The sequence below is a fragment of the Suillus paluster genome, assembly GCF_016628075.1.
Source record: "Suillus paluster strain FC165 chromosome Unknown EDB91scaffold_59, whole genome shotgun sequence".
Classification (NCBI taxonomy): domain Eukaryota; kingdom Fungi; phylum Basidiomycota; class Agaricomycetes; order Boletales; family Suillaceae; genus Suillus; species Suillus paluster.
The window spans coordinates 71336-95813 of record NW_024537619.1 but is presented as its reverse complement, the minus strand read 5'-3'; the positions used below and the strand labels follow the sequence as shown (position 1 = coordinate 95813).

General features: G+C 49.1%; 8 protein-coding genes across 8 annotated transcripts; 2 read left to right on the top strand and 6 right to left on the bottom strand.

Annotated features, from left to right (window-relative positions):
• The first annotated feature begins 570 nt into the window (after positions 1–570).
• On the top strand, positions 571–5047 carry EDB91DRAFT_677502 (SNF2 family N-terminal domain-containing protein). The gene is made up of 11 exons (XM_041328069.1): positions 571–694; positions 754–2008; positions 2061–2540; positions 2591–2675; positions 2730–2961; positions 3014–3148; positions 3206–3373; positions 3433–3870; positions 3920–4039; positions 4096–4298; positions 4347–5047. The coding sequence occupies exons 1-11, from the start codon at positions 653–655 to the stop codon at positions 4663–4665; spliced, it is 3477 nt and encodes a 1158-aa protein (XP_041173816.1). The 5' UTR covers positions 571–652; the 3' UTR covers positions 4666–5047.
• EDB91DRAFT_677437 (snare-like protein) lies at positions 4724–6019 on the bottom strand. Its single transcript, XM_041328068.1, has 5 exons — positions 5972–6019; positions 5848–5910; positions 5488–5798; positions 5101–5433; positions 4724–5047 (listed from the first exon to the last, which is right to left on the bottom strand). The coding sequence occupies exons 3-5, from the start codon at positions 5517–5519 to the stop codon at positions 4783–4785; spliced, it is 630 nt and encodes a 209-aa protein (XP_041173815.1). The 5' UTR covers positions 5520–5798; positions 5848–5910; positions 5972–6019; the 3' UTR covers positions 4724–4782.
• On the bottom strand, positions 5610–7061 carry EDB91DRAFT_1338387 (uncharacterized protein). Its single transcript, XM_041325621.1, has 7 exons — positions 6660–7061; positions 6554–6607; positions 6393–6496; positions 6153–6342; positions 5972–6094; positions 5848–5910; positions 5610–5798 (listed from the first exon to the last, which is right to left on the bottom strand). Exons 1-7 carry the CDS (start codon positions 6750–6752, stop codon positions 5673–5675), a joined length of 753 nt encoding a protein of 250 aa, XP_041173814.1. The 5' UTR covers positions 6753–7061; the 3' UTR covers positions 5610–5672.
• A 148-nt stretch (positions 7062–7209) lies between these two features.
• EDB91DRAFT_1152175 (S-adenosyl-L-methionine-dependent methyltransferase) lies at positions 7210–8948 on the bottom strand. Its single transcript, XM_041319470.1, has 7 exons — positions 8491–8948; positions 8346–8438; positions 8079–8297; positions 7938–8026; positions 7666–7888; positions 7524–7610; positions 7210–7473 (listed from the first exon to the last, which is right to left on the bottom strand). The coding sequence occupies exons 1-7, from the start codon at positions 8753–8755 to the stop codon at positions 7289–7291; spliced, it is 1161 nt and encodes a 386-aa protein (XP_041173813.1). The 5' UTR covers positions 8756–8948; the 3' UTR covers positions 7210–7288.
• A 989-nt stretch (positions 8949–9937) lies between these two features.
• EDB91DRAFT_677145 (DUF1168-domain-containing protein) lies at positions 9938–10800 on the bottom strand. Its single transcript, XM_041328066.1, has 2 exons — positions 10444–10800; positions 9938–10396 (listed from the first exon to the last, which is right to left on the bottom strand). The coding sequence occupies exons 1-2, from the start codon at positions 10750–10752 to the stop codon at positions 10037–10039; spliced, it is 669 nt and encodes a 222-aa protein (XP_041173812.1). The 5' UTR covers positions 10753–10800; the 3' UTR covers positions 9938–10036.
• On the bottom strand, positions 10753–12186 carry EDB91DRAFT_1152168 (ribosomal protein S8e/ribosomal biogenesis NSA2). The gene is made up of 6 exons (XM_041319469.1): positions 12128–12186; positions 12064–12069; positions 11946–12007; positions 11404–11888; positions 11132–11350; positions 10753–11080 (listed from the first exon to the last, which is right to left on the bottom strand). The coding sequence occupies exons 1-6, from the start codon at positions 12128–12130 to the stop codon at positions 11073–11075; spliced, it is 783 nt and encodes a 260-aa protein (XP_041173811.1). The 5' UTR covers positions 12131–12186; the 3' UTR covers positions 10753–11072.
• A 119-nt stretch (positions 12187–12305) lies between these two features.
• On the top strand, positions 12306–13440 carry EDB91DRAFT_1302696 (Yip1-domain-containing protein; the record flags this gene model as incomplete). The annotated part of the gene is made up of 3 exons (XM_041324995.1): positions 12306–12597; positions 12653–12798; positions 12851–13440. The coding sequence occupies 3 exons, from the start codon at positions 12306–12308 to the stop codon at positions 13283–13285; spliced, it is 873 nt and encodes a 290-aa protein (XP_041173810.1). The 3' UTR covers positions 13286–13440.
• EDB91DRAFT_677197 (uncharacterized protein) lies at positions 13369–24478 on the bottom strand. The gene is made up of 22 exons (XM_041328067.1): positions 24186–24478; positions 23963–24133; positions 23721–23903; positions 23443–23669; positions 23250–23392; positions 22763–23188; positions 22541–22700; positions 22274–22492; positions 21953–22226; positions 21629–21900; positions 21408–21581; positions 21173–21356; positions 21012–21122; positions 20746–20958; positions 20099–20696; positions 19926–20047; positions 19762–19877; positions 19522–19710; positions 16916–19471; positions 16524–16867; positions 14916–16466; positions 13369–14859 (listed from the first exon to the last, which is right to left on the bottom strand). Exons 1-22 carry the CDS (start codon positions 24340–24342, stop codon positions 13452–13454), a joined length of 9798 nt encoding a protein of 3265 aa, XP_041173809.1. The 5' UTR covers positions 24343–24478; the 3' UTR covers positions 13369–13451.

The window sequence follows — 24478 nt, the reverse complement described above, 5'->3', positions numbered from 1 at the left end:
TTGGTACGATTAAGTCGGAATTTTATTCGAGTCCTGGTATCCGGGACATTTCGGTGTGCGATCTTGATCTACTCCTGATCTGTTGATCGATTCTGAGTATTTGTGTAGCACATCACCTACATGCTAAACTCTTTCTCTACGTACGTCGTCACTTCTCCGTTCAAGCTCATTACTCTTATGTAGTTCATCCGACAATAAATCTTTTAAACCTGTCTGTCTTCTGTCGTCGACTTCTCGCAATCCGTAGCATGCAACTATCAAACTATTTGCATCAAGAGGCCAGCGTGCATCTGGTACTACCACATCTTGCTTCATTCTTTCGACATGATCGATGGCGGACGTGTTCGCTCCCAATTCATGCACCTTCTACCGCAGCATGTACACGGTGGACATGCAAGTCTTCTACTCCCCATCCACAGCTATCCACGCGACAGCTACAGTGTCCTTACATACCTTACACCTACCTATTGTACAGCCAATTGGCTTTTCTTGTCTATTACCTAGTGAAATATAGTTTTCTTGTGCCACATTCTTTGACTCTCCGACGTTGCGAGTTATCTGGCTACGTCCACTTTGTCTCCCACCAACTTGTAGGCAACAACTTACAGGTCCTTCGGGTCCTTCTCATCCTTTCTCGAAAATTTAACTTAGTATGTCGTCGTCAATGTCTGTCGACGACGTCGCAAACAGTAGAGTTAGTTGAGAGCTCAGCTTTTATATCGTTTTCTCACAAAGCGCCCGTCGTTTCCACAGAAAACGAGCTCGGTTGGCGGACTAAGGTTTCAGAAGAAACCCAACAAAGATGGATCTGAAGCCACTACCTCTTCAGCAGCACCCAGCAACGTCGCTTTGCCTTCCTTTGTACCTCCTCCTCAGTCTCGAGATGCTACGGCACCAGCGCGATACCATCCCCCCGCGACTCCGTCACGAGGCATCGTCCTTGTCCCCAATTCTAGCCCCCTACTTCCAGATGCAGGCTATCATCAGCCTTATCAACCACATCATCTTCAGTACACACAAGGCAGCTCCTCAGCGACCGGTCCTGGTCAGTACAATCTGTGGAGTCAATCCGGGCCCTCAACCGTACCCGACGTCCTGTCCTCATCAAGTGGGTTTGTCCACAGTGGCCCTACTCACGCGTCATTCACGCGTCCGTCGCGTCCATGGGCGGGAGATGTAAGACCGTTATCAGAAGTCGATGGTTTGGGGGATGAAGGTCCACCGAGGAAGCGTATAAATCGCGGAACACCCTCCGACGCTCGACCAATCGGGATGGTAACCCCTGGTTCTCCCGACATCCAACGCCCAGGACAAAGGCGGAAACAGAACATGAGCGCAGAAAGGCAGTCGCAGTCGTCAGATGAATCGATGCTGGATGTCAGGTCGTCGCTGGAAGGACCCTCGAAGCGGATCGTTCGGCGCCCAGACCATGCTGACTCATATGAGTTCACGGTATTCCAGCTGTCGCACCCTGGTCGTGACCTGGCCACCCTCAAGGCTGCTTGGAACGAAGCCAGAGGGAATGACAACAAGGCATCCTTGCTCCTCTCTGATTCGTCATGGAAGCCCGCACCTGCATCGACTCCATCCAGTTCTGCCACTGTTACTAAAGCACCATCCATGCCACCACCAGAACCTTCTGCTGTCGAGACTGGGAGAGTGGAAGAGGTAGATGAAGCTACCAAAGCCATACGCGCCGCTCTCCGGGAGAAAGCCAAGAAATCATCCATCTACGCTAACAGGGCTACATTGGATACCACGCGATCCCCTGCTGTTACCAACATCGCCATACCCAGAGCCATGTCGCCTACATCCCCATCCACGCCTGCCATTAGAGCCCCACGCCGCAAGCGACCAAAGAAGTTGATCATCTCTGACGACGAGGCCGAAGCTAGTGAGAGCGAAGAGGAGCTTCCGCGAGCCAGCCAAAATGGAGAGATTTCCAGGGAAAGGACAGCGTTTGAGTATTTCAACCAGGCCAATGCAGATGCTATTCAAGAATTAACTGGTACACCTTCCCTACTCCCTCTATTAAGTCGCAGCTGCTCAGTTCACAACAGGTTGTACCCCAGAGCAAGCCGAAAAGATCATCGAGCTTCGCCCTTATTCTTCAATAACGGACCTCAATACGAAGCTTAACCAAGGCAAGAAAAAGGCAGGACCATCCGGAATCAGCCCCCGTATGTTCGAAGACTGCCAGGAGATCCTTGCAGGCTATGACACTGTCGATGGCATCCTTCAAGAGTGCGAGAAAATTGGTTCAACGCTACGTGCTGCTATTGCCACTTGGACTACGGAAGACTCATCAAACAAGGGCAAAGGAAAGGAAGCATCACTGGCCCCGGATCAGATCGAGGAAGACTCATTAAGCCTGCGTTCATTGAAAATTTCAAACGATGCTGCATCCAAGGGCTACGTCTCATCTCAACCCTCGATTATTGCGGAAGGGATAACGCTCAAAGACTATCAACTTCTTGGCATCAATTGGTTGTGGCTGCTCTATAGGAAAAGACACAGTAGTATTCTAGCCGACGAAATGGGTTTGTCCTCCCTCGGTTTGAAAAGCAAGAACGCTCACGGGAGTACGCAGGTCTCGGAAAGACCATTCAAGTCATCAGCTTCTTCGCTCTGCTCAAAGAACGTGGAAACTTTGGTCCACACCTCGTCATCGTTCCGTATGCTTGACCCGTTCCTTGATTGCGTGTTTCCCTTGACATCGTTTCTTGTAGATCATCAACGCTAGAAAACTGGTGTCGAGAGTTTGCTCGGTTCGCACCCTCGATATCAGTGCAGACTTTCTATGCCGGAAAAGAGGAGCGGGCAAACTTGCGACAGATGCTGATTGACACACAGCGGGGATCAAGCAAGAATGGGACGGGGTGGGAGGTGTTAATCACTACCTACAACCTTGCTCAAGGCGACGACAGAGACCGCAAGTTCTTCAGAAAAATAGAGTGGGACGTAAGTCAACATATGCGCCTTGTATCATTCGAGTTCTTCACACGTGGTCCAGACTATCGTTTTCGACGAGGGACACGTCTTGAAAAACTTCCAGTCTCAACGTTATCAGGCGTTGCTCAAATTTGAGGCGAAATGGCGACTACTTTTGACCGGCACTCCTTTGCAGAACAACCTTCAAGAGCTGGTGGTGAGTCTAATACTTTGACCTGCTCAGTTCGATTTCACGTCAACCAAACGTTCTTAGTCATTGATGAACTTCATCCTTCCCGATATGCTCTCGGCGAAGCTAGAGACCTTGCGAGCGATCTTCAAGACGAAGGGTGATGCCAAAGTTACATTGCTGTCTCAGGAGCGTATTTCAAGAGCTAAGAAAATGATGACGCCATTTGTCCTTCGACGGCGCAAGGATCAGGCAAGTCCATGACGCTGCCGCGCAAGTCATGCTTGAAATATGACCTTCTGTTATGACAGGTTCTTAAGGACCTTCCCCTAAAAACCGAACGGATAGAATGGTGTGAAATGACCGACATACAGCGATCGATATATAACGATGCTCTCCAACGGTCACGCAAAACGATATTGGATGTAGAAGGTCCTACTCCCGACGCATCTGGTACATCGACACCAGTCACGAATGGCAAAGCCGTCAAGAAGAAGACGAAAGCCAATACCCGTGTCAAGGACAAATACCTGGAAAACAGCTCCAACGTGCTTATGGATTTGCGCAAGGCAGCCTCGCATCCCATGTTATTCCGCAAGCTGTATAATGATCAGGCGTTGTCTTCGATAGCCAAACAGCTGCTGAAGGAGCCGGAATTCAAGAAGCGTGGCGCAGTCTTTGAGTACGTCAAGGAGGATATGGAAGTCATGACCGACGCAGAACTTCAGTTATTTTGTCAGGGCTATAAGGTCGGAGCTAGACTTTTTTTTATTGATGCAGGGTACTCACGCTGCGCAGTCCACAAGAAATTTTCTCCAGGACGAGAATTGTTATCTCAATGCTGGAAAGATATCAGTTTTATTGCGGTTGCTCGAGGATTATGGGAAGGAGGATCGAAAGGTTCTGATATTTTCTCAGGTTCGTGGTCCCCATGTTTTAGTAAAGAGTTTCTCACTTGACAATATTCCTTACAGTTCACGCAGATACTAGACATTCTTCAAGCGGTTTTAAAGCTGAAGGACATCAAGTATCTAATTTTGACTGGCTCAACTGCCGTAGATGTGCGGCAGACGCTTGTGGATGAGTTCACTGACGACGCATCGATACCTGTGTTCCTCCTTTCGACGAAGGCAGGTGGCATGGGTATCAACTTGACAGCTGCAAGCGTCGTTGTCATGTGAGTGATATAATCAATGTACAAGCGACCATTTCTCATGCTCCGTAGGTTTGACCAGGACTTTAATCCTCACAATGATCGGCAGGCGCAAGACCGCGCTTATCGCATTGGACAGAAGCGAGATGTCGATGTCGTGAAGCTTATCAGTCGCGGGACGATTGAAGAAGATATGCTCAGGCTTGGGGAGACTAAGCTCGCCCTCGACGAAGCGGTAGCAGGAGAAAGCGAGGAAGCTGACGGCGACAAGGGGGCTAGCAAACAGGAAAAAGAGATCAAGAAGTCGCTCATGGGTCAGTTGAGGAAACAGTTGGAACGACAGGAGGGAGCTTCCACCGGACCTGGACAAATACCCGCACCGTCCTCTTAATGATTATCAACATGCTCTGTTTCCTTTCCATTCATTGGTAATTTTGCTTGCTATTTACCATCTTGATTATGGTATGTTATGTAGATATTGATAGAGTGAGCCGTTTTCGGATCATGATCAATTAAAAACTGAGAGTCCACGGACAAGACGATCGATACTAGCACGGAAATAATCATTGTCGATACCCTGAGAACGAGAGTCCATCGAGACGAGAGGGTTGCGGACAACGAAGTCGAGGAAAGGGCCGCTATAGATTTGACGAAGGACGAAGCGAAGACCGTCAGTAGCTGCGTCGCTCAACATGACGAACTTGTAGCCAGATACGGTTTCATACAAGTGAAGCCTGTATACCGATGTGCGGTAGCTGGTAAACTGCTCGTCTCTTTTACATGCTATCAGGTTAGGATTGGATGGGATAAGCAGGTAAATGCATACCTTCCGGAGATCTTTCTGACCATGTTCCTGAGCGACAGGATGACGCCATATACTAGCTTTGCCTCTTCATCAAAAGGAAGGATATTTGACCTTGCATGCTCAGTCGGGATTTGTAAAGGCGTTACAGGATCCTCGCCCACAGCAACAACCAATCCCGATGTCGAAGACAGCGTATTTCGGGGACTGCTAAATGCTGATGGGGTAGGAGCTGCACTGTCTGGCGCAAGCGGGGAAACAGCTTGGGAGACAGCATTTAAAATGCCACCTCCTTCTCCGGCTCGCTTTGGCGGCTTGGTTCGGTGCCAGTCCTGATAGTAAACACATGCGCAGTGTCTGACTCGGCGGTTGGACAACATGATCTACTGACCAACCAGCCAATTTGCTCACCTATCGTAGATATATAAGCTATAGATCGTCATTGCACGAGCTACTGTCGGAGGAAGGACCTCAGGAGACTTGCTTGAGCTTCGAAGTTCTCGACCGAAGTATCATATTTCCCACGATCAATATCATCGAGAATGACCTGCATTCTAAGTTTTATGACGCTAGCTATAGTATCTGTTGTTGCTATTCTACACTGCGATCTCCTTGGCGTCTTCATAGAGTGGAATGTCGCCGAATTTACCATCCCCCTGGAGACCTGATAACCGTTTGGTAACCTCGTATGACGGCGCAGCCTCAGTGGGAGGCGCGATGTACTAGTGCATCTTTAGCCACATAGCATAGACAATTAATACGCATGCTTACTGGAGGAAGGTAGGCCTCGTAGTCAAAGTTACTAGGTGGCGCAGGGTAGGAGACAGCTAGAACCTAAAGAAGCCCAGAAATATGAAACTGAGGTTGAGTAATGAGCATGTAGAAGATGACCTACAATCACGTCCCTGAACATGCCGGGCATGGTGACTTTCCAGGTGGGAATAGCCGCATAAGAAGAGGCAGACCGGACATCATCCTTAGACCAGGAATCAATCATGTTATTTACTTTTACGCGTCCCTTTGCCGGACTTCATTTCAGTACACTTGAAGTTATAAAACAACAGATCCAAGCTCACCACATGTTTCCAGATGACAACGGGCAAAAACATGACGAACCAAAGACCAACTATAATACCAAGGGCGATGAGCCTGGCCTTCCAGATGAACTCATCTTGACGATCCTCCTGTTCATCGTTGAAATCTTGTCCATTGTTGAGATAATGAAGGGTGTCGTAGTAAGCCACAAGCGGGGCAATGAACGTCAACCTAAAGTGGGATATCAGAGAAAAATAGAGAGAAAGAAGAGACGGGTTTACATCAGGACTATGAACATCCAGGTTCTTTCCAGCATTGGCTTGGAATAACGGGAAGCAACGCGCGTGGCAGCACGTATGCGAGTCTCCCACTTATCGGGAGAAACCTAGTTGCAGGTGATGAGCACTTTGTGAGGTTCCTACGTATGAAACTTTGGACCCACGTAGCCTCGCAAGTCGATAGGCAATAGCGGAGGAGGTTGAGTACGCGATAGTTCCTAGAAGAAATCCATCAATCGCTTCATTGAGGGCAGAGGATGAACTACACACCACTATCACCTCATTCTTCTGGGTCTTGGAGCTGGACCAAAGGGGCAGTGTAGGTTGCATCATGCTATCGTACTTGGGAGGACTGGATGCCATTTCGAAGGAAATCAGCAAAGGCGACGTTCAGATAAATGCAGTAGATGGCCCCGCAACAAAATTGTATCAAACTAGATCGTGATCAGTGAGATGGAGGAAAAGCAAGATTGAGCCTGTCAATTCTGCTACAAGGCCTGCTTGTGAGTGAGAAAGGGATAGAAAGTAAGAGCCGGCTCTTGAGTCAGGTCAGAGTACTTGAGTTTTGAGGAGCTGCGCTGCGGTTGGTTTGGCAATTGCAAGGCGGTGTGTTGTGATGGAGTTGTCCACTCAGCACTGTATTGTGAGGACTATCAAACTGGCATAGCAACGTTGCAAACAAGACATGTATAAGGATTCTACAAAAGGATAGTCTTGCCTATCAGCGCACGCCCCTAGATTTCGATGAGACATTATCGTCGGTAAGCTCGGTCTACCAGCTGGCAGTGAATCTAGATTGGCGGGTCTTTTCGAGCTCATAGTCTGTAACATCCTGGTTTTGTCAAATGATCATTATCTTGGATTGACTACCTTTGACTGCGATAAAAGAATTTATTGTTTTAAATTTCCTTCAGCCGCGCTATCGGTAAACGGTAAATTGGCAAAGAGAAGTACTTCCGCGTTCCCCCCCATCTCTCTTCATCTTTTTGAGAGCTCACGTCCACGTCACTCCAGACAACATCTACTCCGGCATCGGAAAGGTGCAGTTCCGACAACCGAGTATACACGTCATAAAAGAGCGCATCTGCAGATATGTTTAGTTCGCAGGAATACGAAGTTCGACCATAAACGCACTCGTTGCGCCTAGACCATTGAAGAAGCTGAACCTCGATTCAGGACTCGCCAGAAGCTCCCGTAGATGTTTGAAGAATTTATGAAGTTCTTAACAAGAAAACATTAATATTCCACTGTCTACTAGTGATGGGTATTGACTCACCGCTATAGTTCTCTGAGAAGGTATCCGTGTAGACAACATCAAACTTCCCAAATCCTTGGAGGGCTTCGCTGGCAATGCAGTCTTGCCACTTGCCCTCCAATATGCTCACCCCCTTCTTGTCGTACCACCCTTGTTCTTTCATGTGAGCGAGAACGTCACGGTGAGGTTCTACAATCACATGCAATGCGGGGGGTGTGCTGAGGTTTTGGAAGAAATTATCGATCTGTGCCATGCGTCAGAAGATTGCGCTGCTAACTCAGCGCGGTCCTCACGATACCAAGACCAAACCCGACGTTGAGGACTTTCAACCCTCGGTCCCGCTTTGCGTGATCGAGGCACAATTTCTCCACAGTTTTCTGCACTGAGAAACCACCTCATTCGACATTACACTGCACTCGCAGGGCTGCACTTACTGATCTCCCGTTCCCATCCCATCATAACGCCTACTTCTTGGCCATCATCAAGTTCAAGCAGGCAAATATCCTGGCCATGGGCATCTTGAGTGTAGCGCAACTTAGACGACAAAAAGGCATCTGTCGACCCAGCTGCGGAGTCATCCACATCTTGAAGTACAAGTGTTGACGGGGTGGGATTGAGAGATGTCTGCGACGAGAGTAAGGTCAAAAGCAACTCTGGGACATCTATGAGCAACTCCTCGAAAGTGAAACCAAGAATAGTACCTGATCGGATGCCTGCATCGCGGATTAAGTTGTAACACACCACATTGTTGAGGGACAAGGCAACGTCACCCGCAGTATTCTGCAAGTTGTCGACTATAGTCCTACTTAGTCAACGGAGGCATTCCTTTGGTGAGATCTGCTGCACCTGTGTTCCAGACGGCGCCTTCCTCGATGAGTAACCTCACAAGCCGCTCGTTTTCGACGTAGACAGCAGCATGCAGAGCTGAAGTACCTTCCTCGTCTTGATACCACAGGGGTGCTCCTGCATCTATTAAATCTTGCACGTTTGACATAGGTTCTTTCTCCAGGATAGCCTGGATGAGAGTCGTCCCCAACTCAGTCAGCGCGATGATCTCGGGGTCGTCGACATCGTCAGTGATCTCAAAGTCGTCCTCGAACGCTTCACTCATCGAGGTCAAGTACGCTTGTAGACTCTTCGCGGTAAGACTCAGAGTATTCGGCAAGCCAAAGGGGTCAAACTGTTTGCTAGATGATGGTGTAGGAAAGCGGTCAGGTTAGTATTAATGTTGCTCCAGCGCCATAAAGATCAAATAGAGATAAGATTGATCGGACAATCAACAGCAAATACTTGTGAAGTTGAAGATTCTTTTCTAAGAGACAAATGTTCGTCGCTTAAATTAGGGCATTGGCTAGCTAGCTACACGTGCAGAACTGCAAAGATGTTCACTGAATAAATAGGTACCGGAAAACTTAATCGGGTGCTCCCTCGCGAGTCGCGGTCAGTGGTGTTGACCTTGACGGGGTGTTAGTCCACTGAGGCTCATAGCGGCCATGGGTTTGCCTCCGTGTGCTAAACAATACTGGATAGAGTTCGATTATGTCAATGACTCTTCAATGCGTGCATGCCTTTGACCATCGAATATCCTGATATCGAGTTTTGCTTACCGAAATTTTGCTCGCGGTTGAGCAGCTCATTCCATGACTTTAATGACTTCTTCATGGAATGCCCGCGGGTATGTGGAAGGAGACTTTGAGAATTTTTAATGCGGATTACCGCAGATGGAGCGTGAAGAGTCAAGACCACCACACGATTACCAAGGTCATATGGAGTGGCCCATCTTCAAGTATGATTGATCGTTAATCGCCCCAAGCTTCCAGGTATGATAGCGCGACGAAGAAAATGACAAATGCTACAGACGGTCGACGGGCTGAGTGGTGGGACGAGAAGGAATATTGGGACTAGGGATGAAGTTCAGTGGGCATGATAGACGCTGGTGCTTACTAGCTAGCTCATGGGCAGTGTGAGCCTAGGTTGCTGATTACGAGGCATTAGCACTAGCAGCGCTTTCAACCGAGCAGCACTGCTCGATCAACGTTCAACTCCCAAACTCCGAAACGTCAATGTTCGCGCGCGTTCCTCTGCAATCACTCTGGACGATCATGCAAAGTTTTATCACTCCTCTGACGACCCACATCGCAATGATCGCTGGCGGGTTATTGGATGGGACCGTGCGAATCAAAAGGCGCTTCATTGAATAAATCGACGTTCAACAGCACATATGTAAAGGAGGGAACTTGCGTACATACTGAAGTGCGTTATTAATGTACTTATGACTTGATCGTGTCGACTGGAAGGGTGTGCGGCAGAGGTCCTTGCAAATATCAGGGACTGGCGTCGAGCAGAAACCAAGCTGATGAAAACTGAGGACACAGACAGGCTGAAAGCGAGCCTAGTCATCTTCGTGAAAGGTTATCCGTTGCTCTTGCGCAATTCGGGGTGCTTCTTCGGGTGGAACCTCCGCCTCTAGGGTTTCCTGTAAACCGACTTCATTGTGATTTGTGGCATCGTCTGCATCTTCCTCGTCGCTCTCCTCCCCAGGTTTCCTAAACACGAGCTCCTTTCCATTCACCAATCGTCTTTTCTTCAACGGAGCTTCTTGTGCGCCATCCTTGCCGTCGCCTTTCTCTGATGGTTTGACTTTTGCCCTTTCCTTCTTCTTTTGTCGCTTTGCTCGGTTTTTGGCCGTCTTGGCTTCAGCTGTATCTTCCGCCTCTTTCCGCTTTCTCTCAAACTCTGCTGTTTCAGATTCCTGTCAAACATTCAGGAGACATATTTTTACAGAGCTGTTCCACATACAATTCTCGCTTCATCCTCCATCATCTTCAGTCGCTCATATTCTCTGCGTCTACTGGCTTTGTATACATGGAACTCGCCACTTCCAGCTCCAGCACTTGATCCCTGGACATTCTTCATCATCTCGCGAGCCGGGCGAATAGTCTTGTCCTTCGGTGCAGGAGGTACATAGGCCGGCTTCGAGGGATCTTTGAGGAGTCGGTCAAGTTGTGAGCGCTGGCGCTCGACAGCAGTGAGTACATGACGCCTCGCAGCATCAGGAGCCGGTGAGGCGGAATCTGAAGCCGATGCGGGAGTGTTCGAGGTTGACATGGACGACTAGGCAAGAGAAGTGGTAAACATACCACAACAATGTCTTATCAACGTCTTATTTGTGCAACACGACCATCGTTATTTAAGCTACCAGTGATTTAACGATACAAGCACACAGCGAGACTGACTACTTATCGTATCATGAAGACCATAAGGCTATTTTCTCATGGCGTTGCGCTCTAACGCGCATAGAGGGAGATCCGTACAACCTGAACAAACGTATGCACCTCATACGATGCAAGGGAGTTACTTGTGTGATAGTGAACTACTTTTGAAACACTGAAGGGACCTCTTGAATACGACACTGCAATTGTCAGAGGTCATACAACTACAAAGTTCGATTAGGGCGATGTGCTTGCAACCAAGTGGAAGAACTTACGAAGAACAGCATTTATGCACCCATCGTTCTCAGGATTATTCGTAATCTGAGCATACTTCCCAAATACTACCTTACCACCTGTCGTGACCATTCCAAGCTCCGACACGTTGACCTCGATGACAGTGCCTTTGGTCAAAACTCCGAGTTGAGTATACATTGGTGACTGCGGATTCTTCTTGACCCCAAGAATTTGAAGTTGGAAAGTGGCTTTTAACTCCGCTACAGGGATGGTCAGGTCCAAGCTTGGTATGCAACAAGATATCGAGACTTACGATGGGTAACGTTGGCCTTCTTATATCGAAGTGCCATAGGACGAACAAATCTCTCCATCTTGACAGGTTTTCTGGTGAATCCCTCCCCAACGAATGTCGCTTTCGTAACCATCCGCTTCCATGATTTGCTCTTGCTCTTCCCTGTCTTCATCACCTTGAACATTTCATCCTCCGCAATCCCCCGGACTTTGGGTAATGGAACCGCAAATTTAGCCGCCTTGTCCTTTCTTTTCTGCTTGATTGCGGTTGAAAGAGCTTTGGCATCCTTCTGGCCTTCACGGTCAAGTAGATACGTAGGTAATGCACCATCTGGAACGGCAGATGTGTCGGCCTGCTTGACATTGCGCTCGTCGTGAGCTTTGAGGGTCTTTTTGAGTTGAACCTTTTCTGCGTGACGTTTCGCGTGCAGGATCTTGGCCTTAAGACCGAAGGCTTTCTGGGCTACTGCTGATGATTTATGGGCAGCACGAGCCTCTTTTTTACGTCTGTACTCGGGGCCATTAGCACGGAAAGGTAAGGCCACGATAATAAGAATCACGCACTTGCGTTCGTAGTAATCTAATCGTCTACCATGGCGTTTTATGTGTTCCTCGATATACTCGTTCTAGAATTGGACATTGGTATATGAAAGCCAGTTATTGGATACGAAAAATGTTTTACCTGCGGCTGTTAGCAGAGCAGGGGGATGTTAGTAGAGTCTCGAATGAGAAAATGAAGAACTTGCCATGACTGTCTTAGACGAAAGGAACCTTTGGACACGACGGCAATTGCCGTCGGAGCGCTATGAAAGACTAAAGTTGGCGTGCACACTGCGCAGACACGAGTGACAAGCACAACGCAGCCGCAAACGTGGCACGTCCCTTCCAGCCTTTCTGATTTCTTCTTTTACGACTCAAACCTTCATGTGGCAAGACACTACCAATCAGTACAGCGCGTCGTCGTCACATAACCCATACTATGGTCAAACCCCGCAACAAAGTGTACCCCTTCAATTCTACGCGCCTGGACCAGACCAGGGGCAGTTCTACCCGGGATCTCGTTCGAGTCTGGAGGGGAATATGGGAGGTGGGCAGGCACCAATAGGGCAAGGAGGTGCTGCTCCAGCATTTGGAGGGAATATTCAGCAACAACCGGGAGGGTGGTGGACCGCCTTCGGAACTGGTGGTTTTGAAGGAGAGCCACCATTGCTGGAGGGTAAGCAATTTTCATTAAGACGTCTTGTCGAGTGACAGAATCATGAGCGTGACAGAGCTGGGGATCAACTTCTCTCATATACGTGCCAAGTCTATGACAGTTCTCAATCCCTTACGACGTGTTGACGAGCGTATAATGGATGACGCAGACCTCGCTGGTCCCCTTTTGTTCTTTTTCTGTTTTGGAGTCCTTCTGCTGCTGGTGAGTTTCACTCTTTGACACAGTGGTAACGTGTCTCATCTGGCGTCAATAGTCCGGGAAGCCTCAGTTTGGATACATATATGGCTTTGGATTGCTCGGCTCCGTCTCAATCTACACGCTACTAAACCTCATGTCGGAAAATGGCATCGACGCATACCGCGTAGTATCTGTGCTAGGCTATTGCTTATTGCCAATGGTTGGCGTCGGGGCGATCAGCGTGGTTGTTACATTAGAGTGCGTGATCCATTACTTTGCTCCCAGTCTTCAATCGTCTCACCAGTACCTATTTTGTTGTAGCGGCATCCTTGGCTATGTCCTGTCCTTGTTGTCCATCATATGGTGCACGTTTGCTGCTTCCGGAATATTTGTAGCTGTGCTAAGGATGTCGGACCAACGTCTTCTTGTCGCATACCCAGTCGCACTTCTCTATGGGTGCTTCGGTTTACTGAGTGTATTTAATGTTGGCGCAGGGAGCTCAGCCAGATAGATACTTGAATCACACCCTCCAGCATAATATTACCTCCTTGCCTTGGGAAACACAATCTGATGCCTATTGCACGATCGAGTCAATAAGAGAATTAGTCTTGGAGTACGGTAAATCTACATTATGTCTCCACTATGTCCCAATTATAATGTCCCTGTTATAACCTGATTTAATTTTGACCTGTCCCTTTGTCGGTTCTGAGCTGTTTCGAGTACAACTTCAGCAGGGCCTCCATGATTTCCTCCAGAGGAATTGTGGCATATTCATGAACGTATTGTGGAAGAGAGTCCTCGAGGTTGAAACCAGCTGTCTTCATGAAAAATGGGTGCATAACATCCGGAGTAGCTTCTCCAAGTTGCCGCATGGTGAGTCGCTCTATCCGGCGATCACGAGACCTGTATACGATGGCGGCGGTTTTTGTGGTGGTTGGAAGTGTAGGCGGCGGAGAAGGGTCGAGCGAATCTGGTGAGGGACGGGCTTGGGAAGTTGGCAGTGATGACTGTGTGGAGAGTTCTGAGGGTGTGGAAGAAAACTGATTCGTTGTTGTCGCCAGAGACGAAACTGTGACAGATGGTTTTGGGCTCAGCAACACAGTTTTCCCGGATACCAAGGGGCTAGATGTGGAGCTGACTAGACTTGATACATCCACGTTCTGAGAAATATCCATGCCCGGAGGTGGCTCCGTAGCCGCGGCTCTTTTGCGCGACGATGGACCCGCTGCCGTATTACGCGAGTCTTGAGATCCCTGGACCTGTTCTAATTCCCTGGACAAATTCTTGCGAAGACTGGTTAGCCAGGAATAGAGTGCTACGTTGAGCGTGATGTAGATGTCCTCGTGCTCCTTGGTGCCCTTGCCTCGCACGAATGAGCTATAAAACCTGTAGTCGATGTACTTGCCAAGTTCTTCCAGTACCTCGTCCGTGAACATCAGCATATTCATTGTGGGCAGACCCACAATGATAGCCTCTGTGGGGTTCTTGAACAAATGATCCACCCAAGCTTTGTCATCGGACACTACTGTTGTCGAAGGGAGAAGTGGCTGAAGCTGTGTGAACTTCGAAATTGTCAAGGCCGTGAATGATAAACGGATCTCCCTATGAGGTGGTTTTCCGTCTATCACCACACGCTCCAAGCTCGCATGTACATCGCGTCCGATAAACTGCGCGAGTTCGGTATCACCCATCGTGCGGGGGAAAAGGATCAGGCGAAGTGTCTCCAGACGGAAGCTCAACTGCTGGCGAATTTTATGCGATAGCTCCGTGTCCGCTTCCTTGAACCGGTTACGAGCAGAATGGAAAAATGCCGATGCAACTTCGGTAAGTGGATTGTCAGGCTTGGGCGATTGAGTAGCGCGGAAAGCGGCTGATTCCTGGCTCGCGCCGTCACGCTGTGCGGCAATATTCGCCTGGAACTTGTTGACATACATCAACAGCTTCGGTAAGGTTGCGATGGTAGCAAGAGCAATGATCTCTTTGCCATTGACTGCGAATGTAAGCAGCAGAGGCCGGTCTTGTCCTCTGTCTGCGGAGGAGACGAGCGACCAATCATCGTGGATATCCACTTGCACGGGATCAGCTCTGAAGATACTCGAAGGTCAGATCAAGATGTGGCGGATCATAACAATGATGATTACCTGTAAATTAACAGCCGCTGGTGGTCTGACTCGAGCTCAGCGCTTAGAGGGCCACTAGTCATGCTGAGTTCAAGCATTCTAGCTGTCCCTGAATCATCAGGCAAAGCGCCTTCGTTCCTGCGGATCGTTTGAAAGACACAGTCTGGCACATTCATGTGTCCCGCGACGTTTCCCCTGGCAAGGATGGAGACTGCTACCACTGAGAGCGATACCTCCGTTGACATCTCGGAGAAGCGTATTCGCATAAGTGCGCTCCTGAGATCCAGAGTCACACTGCTGATGGACTGTCCCAGATCTACATCCAAGTGGATTTGGCGAATGCGAATGATGAGTGCAGTGGTGACCTCTTGTCTTACCACAGGAGTGCTAGCCAAGGAGGGAGAGGCTGTCGGCGGGCGTGAACTGTCGGAGCTTGCATGCTCTGCAACAAACAGAGGGATGCGATCGAGCCAAACCGCCTTGAAACATAAAACATCCTGCAGGCGGGAGAAACGCACACCACCAGAGATATCCGTATCCACCACCAGTGAAACGGTACTGTCGATATTTCCAGTACGGTCCTCGTTCTTGGCAAATGCAAGGACAAACGCAAGATTGCGAGCTGCGATATTGACGCAGTCGTCACTCAAAAACCCGTGCTTGAGGCCGATCGTGAGGCCGTCTACAGTGCCCGTCAACGTCACACTATGGGCACCCGGCGAGATGTTCACAAGGAAACCACCACTTTCCCAATGCAAAGCTGCCACTACATTGACATCCGGCTGACAGGTCAATTCGAGCTTTGATTTGTCTATGCGGAGACTGAAGCTGATTTGAAGACTCGATGATGCCTCGGATAAATTCTCCAGACGACTTGAGGTCAGCAGCGAGGACGATTCATCTTCCGAAGGAGATGGTGCAATGGGTAGTGTATTCGCCTGACTAGTCTTGCGTAAGCGCAACTGCACGTAGTCAACGATTTCGGTCATGAAAGGGAGAAGACTCGGTCTCAGAGTGTTCTGGCTGGAATGAATGGTGCTTTTGAATATCAGGGCTGCAGGACCGGCTCGCATCCCTGAAGCGCGATATTCAACCCAAGCAGAGATCACTGGAAGCTTCAGTGTCTCCTGCTCTGGGCGAAGTTGGCCGTCCGACGGTGGGTGAGCGCTCAGAGACGGAGCCTGTGCACGTTTTGCATCGCTATGAATGCGTACTTCTCCGCTCTGGAAGACTAGATTTGCAAAGATGGTTGACGCCGGAACATTTTGCTGCCCGCCTCGTGGTGAGACATCGTCCTTCGCGAGGTGCGCTGTAGTAGTACGGGGGAGGCTTGCGGCGATGCGGGCCATTCGTTCTCTTCCTTGACGGTACACATCAATGAGCGAGAATATGTAATCAGGGATGTTGGAGTCCAAGTCCAAGATAAATCCACTGACGTTTCCAGAGAACCAGATATGACGACTGAACAAAGATGTATCCGATCGTAGCCGCGCAGTCATGTGGGGGTACACCAGTCGGTTTCGGCTTTTATGCTGGTCTGCTGCGAAGTCTTCGGACGAAGATTGCCTGAAACTAAAGTGCCATAATCAGAGATAAGTGTGATGAGCTTGCTGGAATACCAAGTCCTACCTGGGCACAAACTGGAAGGATAATTCTTTAGTTGACATCTCACCCGCTTCTCCTCTCTGTGCGCTGAACTTGATACGCCGAATAGCAAACAAGAAGGCCCTGACGGAAGGGCCGTCATGGAAGTTCGTCCGGGGAAGCTCCAGCGTTTGTTCAAGGCTGAGGGGGAAGGCCACTCCAATCTTCTGGATGACTACGTTTATAGTACGTTCGCTAAGCCAAGAGGGCTTTTGGTCACGAATGGCCTCGCTCGTTCTCATATCAAACGTTTTCAGAACGCTGCGAGTCTTTTCCTTGAACGCTGCCAACTCCGCAGCTCGCTGATCTCTCCGAATAAGCAACTCGGCCTAGAAAAGTTGAGAAGTAAGACAAATGCCCGAAGGTGACTCTCGCACCTGTTGATGGTCTAAGAAGTCAGCGACTTCTCCTATAGAACTGGGTTGCATCACGGCATGGATCTTTGGGACGCGGAAATCCAGTTTGTGGGTGTTTCCCCTAGCGCGAAGATCTACGATTACAAATGCAGATCGGTGGTTCCGATTGAAGGTGGTCTCTCGTGACACGACATTCGCTCTAGGCGCAAGCGACAACGCCAGGTCACGAAGCCTGATTCGCCATGCAATACCTGAATCGTTGCTGGATATATCGCCACCGACATCTTCGCATTCTAGATATGAGGTGGAGGAGCGACCTTCAAGCCCAAATCTGAATCCCTTCACATTGACGTGTCCACTGAACGATAGAGTAGATCGAGATGCATCCGACGTCGATCCAGGCGGATTAAACCTTCGTTGGCGAGTTTGTTGGATCAGGTCCATCAAATCAGCAAAATCTTGACCGAATTTTTGTTGGACGACGAGAAGCGTATCCCAATGTGAAGGCTTGATTAAAACATCCAAAAAGTCCACAGAAGCAAGGATTCTGACGAAAGCGCCGCCATGATGACCTGTCAACGAGAGCGAAGGGAGCGTCACCTTGATCCGCGGCGTATCCGCGTGGTCATCAGCGGACTGTAGTTTGTATGAAATGGCCAAGGTTTGCTTGCCAAATCGAATACCAAAGGACGTGGACGACTTGGATCCCGATCCGCCTGGTAACGAAAGGAACACAGTCGGATCATGTATGTTCCATGATAACCAAGTTCCTCGCATGACTTGGAGAGAAACACCAAGTTCCGAGATACGTCCCGTGACATGGGCTACTAACGCGCTCTTCTTGACAGCACGAGGGCGCGTCAGTGCTGTCTGCTGCGCATGATCTCCCCTCCCTTCCTTCAACTCTGCTAGAAAGGCTTGGGTGGTGGCTTCAATGCCTGGAAGGAAGTCCGCTTCCCACTCTTCCACGAAGCGGTAAAGACGAAGGGCGCTACGAGGTACGGAAAAAACGGTGCTAGATAAGAGGAACGCGAGACGGATAGTACTCGTGGATGATTCCTGACGCCAGAGCACATTAAGCTTGCCAGAGGAGGTCAAGGAAGCAAGAACGTTCTGATCCTGGGCCCAAATTCCTGGTCCAATGTCGGTAGCCCTCGCACGTATGAAAGCGTTGCTAAAGCCAGCAGTGTAATTGACAGAGTGGACCTCAGTATGCATCAACGGATCGACTCGTTTGAGTGAGGTGAGAAAGATGTCCATATCCGTGGTCCCAATCTCTAATGCAAGTTTTTCAGCAGCAGCGCGGATGTTAACGCGACGAAGAACGGCCGTGAAAATGAGGTGAGACGGCCCAGAGTTTGGAAGTGCTTGGTTCGAGACTGGCTTCGGTTTACTTGATACCCTCCGTATGCGAAGTACACATTGTGCGAAGACCATCAAGTGAGGGGAGACGGTGACATTGACGTCACCTACGGCGAGGGTGCATACAGTCTGTGGAATGGTGGCATCATGGTTCACAAAGGAAGGGCTCTGTGACGGTAATTGAACTCCTTCCGAGAAGTGTGCTAGTTTTGAAGAGCGAAGCCGGAAAGCACAAGAGCTGATGTCTAGGCGACTGGTGGATGTTGACACCTCGTCTGCAACGATTATGCTGATAAGGTCAGCAGTCAAGTTAACGGAGCCGACGGTAAATCGTGCGCTAGTCGTGGACTTTGGGGAGGTATGAGGAAGAATGGTTTCCAATGGACTAGGTATACCTTCTTTGGAAGATTCTAGGTCCAGCATAAGGTCCGCGAGACACGAGTCCACCAAAGCCTTCACGTCGTGCGTTGCAATGGATGGGCTATTCGTCCCGATATCTCCTTGAAGACGGGCGACCTGGAGTGCAGTTCGTAGATGAAATAGAAATTTGTAGGTAGCATCTGTCCGGAGAACTTGGGGGTAACCCCGTTGGACGAGGAAAGAAGGTTGAATGGTTGACAGTGAATCGACGGCTGGCCTATCCTTGATGAGATCCAGAATAGAGTAGACAATCTCCGGAAGGCGCGTAGTTGAGCCAAACTGCATAGAGGGGCCGAGTGAGAGGTCCTGCAAATCCTGTTCCAATGCCTGAAACGTGGCGACAGCGCACTCGAGGCTAACAGGTTGAATTTCCACTGCAAAGCGCCCAACAGAGATGCTAGCATGACTCTGCGTGACATTCAGTTGAAGGCGACGAAGAGATAATACGGGACTATTTGCTCGTAAACACTTAGAACCCAGAGCAACTCCAAAGTCATCCGTTACTCCAATCGATGTTTCAGATATTTCTAGGTGGCAAGCCAATTTCTGGGTCCCTTGAGAAATGGCGAGATGACATCCGGAAGCCAAGCAGTTGATTGCAACAATCGAGTCTCTTTGAGTTAATGCTTCCTTGAAGGAGGAGGAACGTAGGCAGGATATGTGTTCAAGTACCTGAAGACGAGCGGACCGTATACTAACGTCGAAGGCCGTCGAGAGAGGGGACCCTGGCGAATCGCTGAACATCGTCATGTGTCTCGCCATTACCAAGTCCAGTGTCAATTCTGGACTGAGCCACTGCAGGAAACTATCAAGGTAACGCGACAAATTAGAAAAATAACACGAACCCGCGATTGCAGGTCTTCCACCAAATCCCTAATTGCCAAGAGAGCCAAGGGGGTTAATCGAACCATTATCTCCCGTTTGCACTGTATGCGGAAAGTCGTGGAGTGGACATAGCTGGTTCTGTCGTTAGATTGTACGGTCGGACGTATTCTGGACGAATCCTTGTCCTTTTGGGCTGCGATCCTGGGTTCCTGTCCTCTGATCGATGGATGTTTGGGAAAAAAATGGGTTCGTCTACTCACCTTCGTTACAACAAAGGGCGAGTCCTCCCAGCTGTCGAGGTCGCCGAGGTCGACGCTGCGGTACCACCTAGTGACCCGACGGTAACGCTTAATCAATGACTGCCTTTGAATCCCACCTGTCTGAATTTAGCAGACGCAACACTCAGCATTCGAGAACGACTCACATCTAGTCGAGGACCAGCCACTTGTCGAGGATTCGGTATCTGTTAGGTCCTCGTCGTCTGACTCCTCCCCAGACACAGACATGTCGTCGTCGACGGCGGTCGGTGGCGCAAGTCGACTTCTCCTGTAAAAACTGTTATATCTAGTAGAATAGAGCAGAAAACGGGTAACATACGCCAGACGTGCATCGCGATCTACTTCGGATACATTCTCTTCTCCGTCGGATTCTGAGAGATAAGAAAGACGAGGCCACCATGTAGCCGAGCTCTTGGGATGTGGAACGCTCGTGAGGGGTGTTGGAGGGTGTGGTTCTGCTCTGCGGAAACGTGGAAGGCGGGGAGGGGGGAGATAGAGTCCATTGCGATGGTGACCGGAACGCGTACGCTGCAGCGACTGCGGATTAGTAGGGAAAGAGGCTCTTCGGGCCCTCTTTACTTCATCAAGCAGATGTTGTGCCCGAAGAGTCAGCTCATCTTGCTCCTTTATGAAGTCCATCTGTGACGGATCGCGGGTCTTTGGAGATTTGTATATATCCAGGCTGATGTCCGTAGACAAATCGGCCGCCTCACACCATGTTGTCTTAGAATCACTTGACGACAACAGAATCTTCAGCGACGCAAGGGGGAGTCTGACGCTCGTGAGCTTGCCACAAAATTGGCCTTCCAGATCATTGGTGTGCAAACTGAAGCCTGAAGGAATTGAGAAGTTTACGGCTGTCGCACCAGCAGACCAGGTGGCGTTCACATGGCCAGTCGAGAATCTGATGAAAGTTACTGAATAGATTTATCAGTGGATGCTCTCGTCCAAAGACCATTCTCTTACCATCTGGATCTACTGGCACTCCAAACTCGGTCGCGGGAGCGTTGGAGAGGTCCATGTAGTTAAGACGGAAGGTGTTTAAAGATGCCACTAAATTTCGACCCTCGTGAGATGTCAATTGGGCCTTCACTGCTCCAATTCCAATTTCCCATACACAGACATATGTACGGGTGCGCGGTTGTGGCCCAAATAGTCTGTGAGCAGTGATATTCAGACCTTCGGATAGAAGATGAGTATCAGCTCGGAAGAACAAACACAATCGACAGTACCATCGATTAAAAATGAGGCTTCGTAGTGTTGATGCCCCTGGCCGAAGAAAGCGTGCTCGGAACAAGCGTCGAGTATAGAACCCTTGATTGTACTCAGATTTAGTGATACGTCTATTACACAGTTCAATAGTTATGATTTAATCGTCTGATAAACGGCTTACCCATAAAATAGTCATGCAGTCGTAAGTCCAGTTGAAGCACTGAACACGCCATGACCGTGGATGCACCAATATCGTCGGGCGATCCGTCGCTTGCTACGCGAACTTCGTAGCCAGGTAAACCCGCAGGTAGAACCATTGCTCCAGAAAGCAATTGTAACGACACCTGAACCTGTAGTGAATTTGCCTATACTCGTTTGTTAGCACAGCTCTAAGACATACAGCCTGGTTCACTGACCTTGCCTGCTCGATACTTCATCTCCAGTGGATCTCCAGTAAACCCAAACCTGCTCTGCTTGTCGAGATACTCCACAAGCGTAGAAAAGTGGGTAAAAGATCCAAAATAATTGTCCCGAAGTACCATCAAGCACCTGACAGACCATCCGAGGGCCTTGTATGCAACTTTACTAGTCTTAGCGACAATGAGTAAGGGAGATGATCCGTGAAGGTCAGACGCACCTCGACCGTGAGCTTGAATTGATCGATATTTTCAGCTTCAACATCGGCCCAATAGTAATACGAGGATGTGATGCGGAAGGTTGCCGCGTGGAGTATGCGATGCTCTTTCCCTGAATTATAGAGGTACTGTGTATTCCACCGCGGCAAGGACAGAAAAACGGTTACATCTGGAACATCAATAGAGAATGGAATGGATGTCGCCTCAGGTCGATATTTGTTTGACGGGATGGTAACTTCAGTTTTTAAACGCGAAGCACGGATCGTCACCATCGCTAAAATGCCATGAATTATGGTAGTTTTGAAAAGGTAGTAGGATCCACTCACTGTTCTCTCCCTTGTCCAGAGGTTTATCAATGATATTCTGGTCGTTGGCATAGAGGTTGAGCTCAAAGTGGTGCAGATCAAGTTCGAGTATATAGATAGTCGGCACAAAAAGATTCCAGTCGGTAGGGGGCCCAAAAGTCCAGTCCCGCGTCAAATCGGTGAACATATTAACGTGGTCTCGCAGGAGGTATATAACGGGTTGACGAAGAGAGATGGAAAATGACCAACGACGCTCAGCGTTCCATACAAGCGGTGATGGAAATGACGCATGAACCTGAGTAATTTTTAGCACAATCGCCATGGAATAGGATAAATACTAACGCGACAGGACTCAGCCGCGATGAGCTTGATGTCGTTGAGGCTCGATGCTACAGAAACTGTATCGAGATGAACCTCCAAACGAGGTTCATATCCTTCGGGACTTGTAACCATAGGCAGAAGGTAGCTGATTGAGGAGCTATCACCTGCAGTGAAATGCAGAGCTGCATGGTCGCGCTTCCTCGGACGCGGATAATCGCTAAGACCATCCCATTGCCAGTTCTAAGAGAGGATTAATAAAGATAGGCGAGTCTCATACCACAGATTTACCTTCGAAGGCTCCCGAAAAGGAACGTAGAGGACTGTCTCGTCACGAAGTTCGACAAACACTTTCATTGCAGTCCAAGTGCGTTTATCTCCCGGTTTAAGGTGTTTTGACACCTCCAGATCGTGATACGTTGGCGGGAAGAATGTCCGTTGCAGATGGACTCTGAGAATATAATTCAAACCATAAGTATGATCCTATCTTCATGAATCCAAGAATGCCGTTACCGTTGACGATCGGCCCATGGTCCATAACGAAGAGTCCCGTTTCTTATTACCAGATCTACACCCCACTCAGGAGGTAGGTCGCCATTGCCGATGTCATATGATTCTAATCCCATGCCCCTTGGACCATCCTGTGCATCAGGCACATCGCCGACGACATCAGTATAATATGATAGCTCCAGAATGGGGGCTTCGATAATGCGCCGTTCAATGGCGTACTCTAGAGCAGCAAAGTCAGCGCCAATAGGTGTTTCTTCGTCGATGGTCTTGGCTGATTTTCTGCTTGGCATAAGTGCAGGAGACTTCTCAGCTGCACCGTGGTCGTGAATAAACGAACTGCGACTAGATGAATACAACTTCAGCCCTTTCCAAACCCTAGAGAATGCCCGGAACGGAAGATAAGCCAATGGAACGAGTTCTATGAACCGACTTGATACGGTACAGCAATGACATCAGTTGAAGTCATTAAGCATATACAAAGGCGACGAACCTCGACACTTCTGCTTTCTCGCGAATAGAATGTCCCATTGTTGGCATGCTGCCTTGGTAGTTGTCATTTTCAACAAGCTGCACAAGCACTTTCTGGAATTTGAGATTCAAAAGCTGCTTATAGAGGTCGCACTTCGACCTCGCCTGCCCACGATGTCGGTATCAATATGCATACCAAAGATGAATAAACCGACCTGGACAATCCCGAACGTGCCTTCTGCTCTATGACACTCTGCAACTAACAGACTTGGTGTTGAAGGATTACCGCAAGTGATAGCAACTTTGGATAGCTCAAGTGCGATGGGCAAAAGGTCATTCGGGTCCAGATATGGCGTCTGACGTTTAATCCAGGCTAGCGCAGCATGGATGACGGGAGGCGCTTTGATATTTGCCAGTGCAGGAGGTGGGTAGAAACCCAGCCCTATGTTCAAATATGTAAAGTCAGACCAACAACAAGTATGTGGAATCTTACCTTCAGCTCCCGACATTCGAGAAAACATTCTACGCGGTTCTGAGGACTCTGGACTTGGAGATGCCTTGGCCTGCATTTGGGAGATGATGTGATCATATGCTGCAGTCTTGTTGTATAGAAACCACTCGAATCCTTGGGCAGAGACCTTGATCCGGCAAGAAGGGAATGGTGACATATGGTTGACTATCAGAGCGCGCACTGGTTACCCGATGCACGAAGAGGTGAAATAAATGCAGTCTTACATTCTTCACCACCAACATGAGCGCGATTCAAGTCATCCTCTGTAGCTGGCATGCGTAGCCAATATCTCCAAGATATTTGGGCTGTCACGATTTTGACGGTCATATTACTGGAATGATATTTGACATCTTTGAGTAGTATGCGTCCCGCGAGGATTGAGAAGTGAATGGATCCTGGGGGGTACATTAAGTGGTGTCAATACGTCAAGTTTAATAGAAAACCGACCAATGTGTACCCATATACTCGAGCCTCCTTGTCGCCAGTACTTGACTCGCAAGAGAAGACTGATGAACACAGAGATCATGCGGTTCCAGTAGAAAGTATAGAAGACTGCGGCTACGAGCACGCAGATGCAAGTGACCAGCAGGTAAATTTTGAACATGTCGCAATGACTCTCACAGGTTCCACAACGATGTGGCCGATGTATAGCCCGCTTTCCGCGCCTGATGTTGAACTGCTTCGTACTAGGACTTGGTGGTTGGTGGTTTAGAGCTGCATCATGTATTCAGCTTTCAATG